Source organism: Solanum lycopersicum, chromosome 1, assembly GCF_036512215.1.
Source record: "Solanum lycopersicum chromosome 1, SLM_r2.1".
Classification (NCBI taxonomy): Eukaryota; Viridiplantae; Streptophyta; class Magnoliopsida; order Solanales; family Solanaceae; genus Solanum; species Solanum lycopersicum.
In genome coordinates this window covers 41,582,664-41,591,343 of record NC_090800.1, presented here as the reverse complement: position 1 = coordinate 41,591,343, position 8,680 = coordinate 41,582,664, and the positions used below count along the sequence as shown (strand labels likewise).

At 45.4% G+C, this 8,680-nt stretch overlaps 1 protein-coding gene across 1 annotated transcript; it reads left to right on the top strand.

Annotated features, from left to right (window-relative positions):
* The first annotated feature begins 4,526 nt into the window (after positions 1–4,526).
* Positions 4,527–6,936, top strand: LOC138342038 (uncharacterized). The gene is made up of 2 exons (XM_069294222.1): positions 4,527–5,012; positions 5,167–6,936. The coding sequence occupies exons 1-2, from the start codon at positions 4,527–4,529 to the stop codon at positions 6,934–6,936; spliced, it is 2,256 nt and encodes a 751-aa protein (XP_069150323.1).
* Positions 6,937–8,680: the final 1,744 nt, after the last annotated feature.

Genomic DNA, 8,680 nt, shown 5'->3' with positions numbered 1-8,680 from the left:
TTGTTCGATAGCTCCACCCCGACAATTGTCGGACTCGATAACCGTCTATTTGAAAACAACTCTAGAAAGCCTAAGATAGAGCGAAACCAAAACTGAATTAGGCATCAACCTAGGATGACTTAATACCCAAGGCGTATTAAGTCCATTTTAGTATAAAACCGCCAAAATGGCGTCTAAGGTCTTCGACCTCACGACGCATCATATTGTGTGACATTCGAATAAATGTATGTGTGAAAACCAACTTGGGGGTAGGGAGAATCTAACGGGTTTCTGTTTTACAGATATGGACCTCTTCCCCAAATTCGATATGGTCATCTCAGCGCCACCTCAACTTACGATGTGGCACAACGACTTAGATGCAGATCATAGGCAAACCCTTAACAAGTACGTAAGGGCCTTAACCGAACTGATCAACATGGATGGTTGGCCAGAATTAATCGAGGTGCTTACGGGGTACTGGGACAGTCAGAGGATGGTCTTCAATTTTGGAACAGCCGAATTACCCCGACGTTGGAAGAGATAATGGATTGCATAGACACCGTGGGCATTGGGATAGAGAGAAGAGCCCGAAAACAAGAGGATATTTCCATCCCCAACAAACCTTCCGTAGAGAACATCGAGAATTGGTTGGGACTAAGAAAAGACTTCACTTATTGGTGTCAGGACTCCCACGTAATGTTCAGAGATCTCTATGTCAGATTCGGACACGCGAGTTTCTACACCGCGTATAATCGGGAGTTTAAGATTTCCTACAGGGAGTGGAACGAGGTATGCCCCCTAGCGTTTTCCGTGGCATTGTTGGGAACAATGGTCTTCCCGCACGGTCCGAGTTTGAGCATCAACACCACAGTCATAACGCTCGTCCATACGTTGTTCAAAGGATACGAAAATCAAGGAACAACAAAATACTACTCCATAGCTCCGGTCATATTATCCGACATATATCGAGCCTTGGGTAAGTGCAAAGAAGGACACCGATATTTCCAAGGGTGTAATCTGCTCCTCCAATGGTGGATTCTCAGCCACTTGGCAAAGGGTGCTAGAACTAGGGAATTACACACTCTCGACAACAAAAACACTCTCAAGGACTTAAACGATTTACTATTCTGGGCAAATATGAACAATCGGAGAACAAGAGGGAGATGGGCCCAAATCTTCTCCGAATTGAGAGAAGAGGACCTCCAATGGATGCTCGACCATTTTATATCCAAGGAAGTTGTCGTGGAGAGTCACAGATGTGTCGTGCTCCCTCTACTAGGCATTCGGGGAATTCACCCTTACGCGTCATTTCGAGTCTTGCGGCAATTCGGAAGAAAACAGATAGTGCCTAGAGAAGCGTACTACGGCTCTTATGTGTATGACATCGGAGATGACAGAGTGCATGGCGCCTAGGAAATGCTCAGGGAGTGGAAAAACGCCAAGCGCATGGGTAAATACACTATCGCCCTGGACCGATTCAATGCTGGATACGACGAAGGTTACAAAGAGTGGCTGAAGAAGGACATACAGAATATCTCTTTTCAGATTCCACGTAGCTTTCGCAGTGTGACGGACAGAGAGGCCAAAGCAGTGGCCGAACTGCAAGCGATGAAGGAAGAGGCCAATGAGGTCTATGCCAAGTTTGTAGAGAATCAAGACGCTCTTGAGAGGGTAACTCGAGAGATCGAAAGACTGCGGCAGGGGTATGATGAGTTTGACAGCTGGATCCAGCAGAAAATCGAGAGGATGTGATACGAGAGTCTGGAAGACAAGGGGCGTCTGGGTGAAGGTTTTCTATTGATGCTGAGGTACGTGTTTCAGCAGCACAAAATCCAAAAAGATCACAACGGAGCAGGACCGTCCAGAGCAGCATAGTAGACATCACCTCTGTGTGGGGTTTTACTTGTATTTACACTACGTTAGCCCCTGCGTGGGCCTGATTTTGTTTCACTTTCTAATGGCCCCTGCGTGGCTTTGTCTTTATGTCTATTTCTCTTTTCGAACATTGTACTCATTATTAAATATTATTTTGGGGGGAATCAATTTATTTGGTTTAAATTCACACGTACATCATTCGAATGCGCTAGGCCTACCCTTGGCACAAAAGGGTCCCCACGCATGATTAGGACGCGATATATATGTGCATTTAAATGCTTATGAGTTATGTTGCTTTGAATGAGGATATCGTAAACCCACTCCTAGCCAAAATTCCAAAGAGTATACGGAAGCCACTACTACAAATATCCGACCAAAATTCCCAAGTCTCAAGTTTCTCACTCAAAAGTCCATCTCCCATGCCACAAATCCTAAATACTGCTCTATCATCTCAGGAAAGGTGAATCACCGCTATGGACAAAGGCAAGAACGTCCAGACGGAGCTCACTGAAGAGGAATTGTGAAGAAAGCCCCGGCTAACTCCATGCCTGCAGCCGCGGTAAGACGGGGGGGATCGAGCGAGTCACTCGAGAAATTCAAAAGGTTAAGGAGGAAGGACTCAAAGTTGACATGACCACGACAATCTACAAAGCTACGGCCGTGACATTGGATGAGGATCTGGCGTCGCAGATAAAAAGAAAGAAAGAGGTTGAGCTTGAGGAAAAGGTTGAACTTGCTTCATTTGAAGGTGCACGAAGGAAAGGCGAGAGAAGCAAAGATAGATATTGAGACTGTCGTACTGTTGGCTAGAAGTGCGTCACTTGATGAGGAATTGACGACCCGTAGCAACTTAAAGGGCGGAAAATACCTCACTCATGACCAGGGAGCAGATAATAGTGGCCCCGACAATGAATTAATTGATGAGGACGATGAAGAGGAAATCGTCTACAAGCCTCCGTTTCCGATTGTTTGAAAGGAAAGGAATGACGCAACCACAGGATGAGAAATGACCCAAAGTTATCGTCATCTTCCAGGAATTTCAATGTTGTGTTTTAAATTTCCTTGTAATTGCAATGAAAGAATAAATGAAAATATTTCATCCTAATTCGAACTACGTTGGGCCTGAATTCTCCTTGTGAGATACGTAGGCAGCCTTTCCCGGCCTGGCCCCTATCGCTGAAAATTTTCATTCTCTTCCGTGTTACGAAGATATGAAGATCAGGTTAACGGGCGTCGAAAGCAGCCGCAAGAAGACCATAGCTCAACGTGATTCAGCCTTCCCGAGATAGCGTTAAACAAACAAATTCCTGTTTGTTCAAAATATATTTCCGTCCTCATTCGTGGGTTAAAATATCCTCAAACGAAGCGACTTATGTGTTTATCTACTTTCTGTGCGATATTATGTGTTTTATATTCCGAATATGCACTAACAAATTTGCCTTTGAGTTGTCTCACTTCTCAGGTACCTTTAACTGGTCTGTGTCGATTAAAGCTGGCAGATCATCCCTACTTCACTAGATCGAAAGGTCCTGCAGATTCCTTCCCCGGACCAAACTCAGACAGAGGAAATACATCCATGGGAGACAATTACGATGAAGTCAGTCTCACAGATGTTGTGGTGGCTCAACCCATCGTGGTAGAACAAAATGAGCTAATTGCGCAACTGATGCAGCAGATAGCTGATATGAGAGTCGAGATGCAACGAAGACATGACACGCCTCCACCCGGATTCAGCCCCAATTTTATCGACGCAAGACCTCCGATGTACTTTCCCTCATCCAACTTGGATCCAACTCAGAACCAGCCGTCAACACCCGTGCATAACCCGTCGGGGATAGATATGACAACCCAAAACCCCCAGTACGCTTCAGTATCCTATCAAACTCCCTCACCGCTTCCAAACAACCCTCCACAAATGCCACCACACCCCCAGAACACTCAAACAACCCCACCACCTCAAAATCAAAACCAAAATCCGTCCGCCTTCAACCCCCAAACACCACATCCCCACTTAACCCAAAACACCAATCCTTAAAACTATCAACAAAACTACCAAACTTCACAAAATGCCCCGAGCCCTTCCATAGCTCCACCCCTCCCAAAAAGAACCACATTCCAAGTCCCCATCCTGGCCGAGCATGAGGTGCACGGTTCTGAGTTGGATCATTATGAGGAGCAGGAGAGAGAGTGGAAGGCAAGGGAAGAAGTGAAGATTGACATAAAGGAGGAGATTAAAAGGGCAATGAAAGAGTTGCAATGCATCCCAGACGTTACCGAATTGAGTTATTGAGTTATGCAGAATTCTGTATCCACCCAGACTTGAACCTTCCTGAAGGGTTCAAAATCCCGATGTTTGATACCTTCAGAGGGGTAGGAAACCCCATGGCACGTTTGAGAGCATACTGCGACCAACTCGTAGGAGTTGGCAAAGATGAATACTTATTGATGAGGTTGTTCAGCCGGAGTCTATGCGGTGAGGCCCTGGAATGGTTTACGTCACATGAAACTCGACAATGGCCCAGTTGGAGCGCACTAGCTAAAGATTTCATTGATAGATTTGCATACAATGTCGAGATAGTCCCTGATCGATATTCCTTAGAGAAAATGAAGCAGAAAGCTATCAGGAATTTGCCTATAGATGGAGAAAAGAGGCAGCGAGGGTGAGGCTTCCGATGACTGAAAATGAGATTGTAGAAGTGTTCGTACGGGTACAAGAGCCCGAATACTACGACAAAATCATTTTGTTAATTGGAGCCAAATTTGCCAAGATAGTAAAAGTTGGTGAGACTATCGAAGACGGCCTGAAGTCGGGGAAGATAGCCCGAGTGTCTGCCTCGCCTGGATCTTCCGGACTAGTGAGGAGGAAGAGAGAGGAGGTTGCCACTATCTATCTCATACGGGGGAAGAAAAGTCCCCAGAAACTCATCGCGTCCTCAATACCGCTCAAGCCTACGCCAAAGTCCCACCAAGCCTATCGTCCACAATCCAATAATTCTGGTAACTACAATGCTGCCTCCACTTATCCAGATGCCCAAATTTTGTCGTATCAAAATTCACCCGCAAATCTCCAAAATTTTCCCTCCGTGTACCCAAATTACCCCCAGTCTTATCATATTCCTCCCCTTTACCAGAATATAGCTCCTAGCTGCGAACGTGCAGTCAAGATACCGAGCACCTCCCCCCACATATCAACTCCAAGCTCCTACATATCAAAGCCCCCTCCAAAATTACCAAGCTCCAGTGCCAAATTACCAGACAAATCCCTACCCTAGAACCCAAGTTCCTCGCCCAAATACTCGCAATTATCAACAGGTTCCTCCCCTTCAACAGAGCGGGTATGATCCTTCTCGTCCCAGGTTTGAGAAGAGGCCCTCAAGAAACTTCACCGCGTTGGCTGAAAGTCGGGCCAAGTTGTTCGAAAGATTATGCGCAGCCGGATGCATCCTCCCTGTGGGGCCCAAGCTCGTGGATGTCAACTCTAAATTCTACAAACCGGAGCAGAGATGTGCTTATCATTCCAACAGTGTTGGACATGATACAGAAGACTATATCATTCTTAAGCACAAGATCCAGGATCTGATTGACCAAGAAGTAGTCTCCCTCCAGTCTGCGGTGCCGAACGTCAATACAAATCCGTTGTCGAATCATGGGGGTGGAAACATCAACATGATAGAAACAGACGAAGATGAGTGTGAAACCAAGAGAATTACTCCTGTTGCGCAGGAAGACATGGAAAAGGCTGTTGCTTCTTTGAGCGTCAGGGAAAAAGGAGAGTTCGTTATTCTGACACATGCGAAGGTAACAGCCTTGGTGCCCTTGAAGACTCTCGTCAAACCCAAGTTTGTCATAGAAACGGCCGTGGCCCAAGGCATGACTAGATCTGGCAGATGCTACACTCCTGATGAGCTTGCTCTCGGAGGACAAAAGAAAGATCATGCTAAGAGACGAATAAGTGAAGCAGAAGCCGAGGAGTTCTGGAGGACAATGCAGCCTAAAGATTACTCCATTGTCAAACACACGGAGAAGACTCCGGCCCAGATTTCTGTGTGGGCCGTACTGATGAGCTCCTGGTCCTACAGACAGGCTTTGATGAAAGCTCTGGATGACACGTACGTGCCCTCAGGTACAAGCAGCGATAACGTAGATGCCATGATTCACCAAGTTATTCAGGGACACCGCATCAGTTTTTGCGATGATGAATTGCCGGTCGAAGGGAGATCCCATAACAAAGCTCTACACGTCACTGTGATATGCCGCAGAAAGGTCGTCAATCGTGTTTTAGTAGACGATGGATCTGGGTTGAACATATGCCCCTTGTCCACATTGAAGCAGCTGAGGTTTGACCTCGGAAAATTGGAGCAAAACCAGGTTAATGTAAGAGCGTTTGATGGCGTGCAAAGGGACACATTAGGGGCGGTGAACTTGGCACTCCAAATGGGCCCCGGAGAGTTCGATGCAAAATTCCAAGTGTTGGATATCGACACCATCTATAACCTTCTTTTGGGAAGGCCATTCATTCACATGGCTGGAGCTGTCCCCTCCAGTCTCCACCAAATGATGAAACTAGTATGGAAAAATGAAGAGCTAGTCATTCATGGTGAAAGAAACCACTCCGGCAAGCAGGTGCCGGTCTTTGACGAGACACCGCAAGGTTTGGATTTTTACACGGTGGATTTGGTAAATGCCACCGATGAGAATTTGGCCCAGCAGACTCCCATTCCAGCCGTGTACAGAATGATCACCACGATAATGCTGCAAAATGGGTTCGAACCAGGTTTCGGATTGGGAAGAAATGCCCAAGGGATCATCGAGCCAGTTTCACTCCTTGCTAAAGGATTCAAATATGGTTTGTGGTACATCCCCACAGATGACGATGTGAAGACAAAGAAGAGAAAGGATCAAGAGTTGGCTAAACCGATCTCGCATCTTTATCAATCCTTTCCAATCCGAGAGTGTGCCGAGCCTGAAGACTGTGGGGAAGGAATCTGTGACCTTTTCAAGGAGATCAATGCTATCATCGAGGAGGAGGTCCAACCAGCTGGCATTCGTGATGTGGAACCAGGGGAGATGCTGCAAAATTAGACTTCCACGCCAATCCTGATGTCCCGAACTCTCTGGTAGAAAGGAGTTATTTTATGCATACTAAAATCGATGGTCATCCGAAAGAGGCCCGAGACCTACCATTTCTGCATTTTTCTTGATTTTGAATTTTCGTTGTGATGTTTAAAAGGCGACATGGCCCTGTGCCATGACCAAAGTTTGCATTTTTTTATTTAAATGAAAGCCTCCTTATTTTGACTTTATTTATTTAATTGCTTGTTATATTTTACTTTCCTAATTTTGTCTATTTATGATTTCAGTAACTTAAGTTACAGACCTGCCAGTGTCATGTCATGTCATGAGCTAAATGAACAAAATGAGACAAACGACGACGAGGTTGACGACTACGACGAAGAAAGTGGGAACCGGATTATGTTGCAGAAGAATTTCGACAGATCGAGAATCAGCATAAACCGAATCTAGAGGAGATGGAAACAGTGAATTTGGGAGATTCGGAGTATGTCAAAGAAGTTAAGATCAGCACTTGCCTGAATGAAACTCAGAAGGAGAGCCTGATTCATTTGCTTGCCGAATACAGTGATGTGTTTGTTTGGGAAGTCAGTGATATGTAGGGGTTGAGTACCGATGTCGTGTCTCATAAGTTACCGATCAACACAGGATTCGAGCCGGTGAAACAAAAGACTCGAAAATTCAAGCCTGAACTGAGCTTGAAGATTAAGGAGGAAATTACCAACCAAATAGAGTCTCGAATGGTGGAAGTAACGCAATATCCAACCTGGTTGGCCAATGTCATTCCGGTCACCAAGAAAGATGGAAAAATTAGGATTTGTGTTGGTTATAGAGATCTCAACAAGGCTAGTCCGAAGGATAAGTTTTCGTTGCCAAATATCCATATTTTGATTGACAATTGTGCCAAACATGAGATGCAGTTATTTGTGGATTGTTACGTAGGTTATCACCAAATTTTGATGGATGAAGAATACGCAGAAAAAACGGCCTTCATCACACCTTGGGGGGTATATCACTACAGGGTGATGTTGTTCGGCCTCAAGAACGCCGGTACCACTTACATGAGAGCCATGACGACTATTTTCCATCACATGATTCATAAAGAGATTGAAGTGTACGTGGACGACGTCATAATCAAATCCCGCGAGAGTTCGGATCATTTGATACACCTGAGAAAATTCTTCGAGCATTTGCGTCGGTAGAACTTGAAGTTAAATCCCGCCAAATGCGCTTTTGGAGTCCCAGCTGGGAAGTTTTTAGGGTTTATAGTCAGCAGAAGAGGTATTGAGCTTGACTCCTCAAAGATTAAAGCAATTCAAGAGTTACCTCCGCCAAAGACGAGAAAAGAAGTGATGAGTTTCTTGGGGAGGTTAAACTATATAATCCGGTTTATAGCACAATCAACAGTGGTATGTGAGACTATTTTCAAGCTGCTGAAGAAAGACGCCCCGACTAAGTGGACTGAGGAGTGTCAAACTGCTTTCGACGCTATCAAGAGCTATTTGTCTAACCCACCGGTATTGGTTCCTCCGTGAGAAGGAAGTCCTTTGTTGTTGTATTTGTCTGTCTCGGATAGTGCCTTTGGATGTGTACTCGGTCAACACGACGAGAAAGGAAAGAAGGAAAAGGTTATCTACTACATAAGCAAGAAGTTTACTCCGTACGAGTCTCGGTACACTTTGCTGGAGAGAACGTGCTGTGCTCTGACGTGGCTCGCCTAGAAATTAAGGCACTAATTGTCTTCATATACTACATA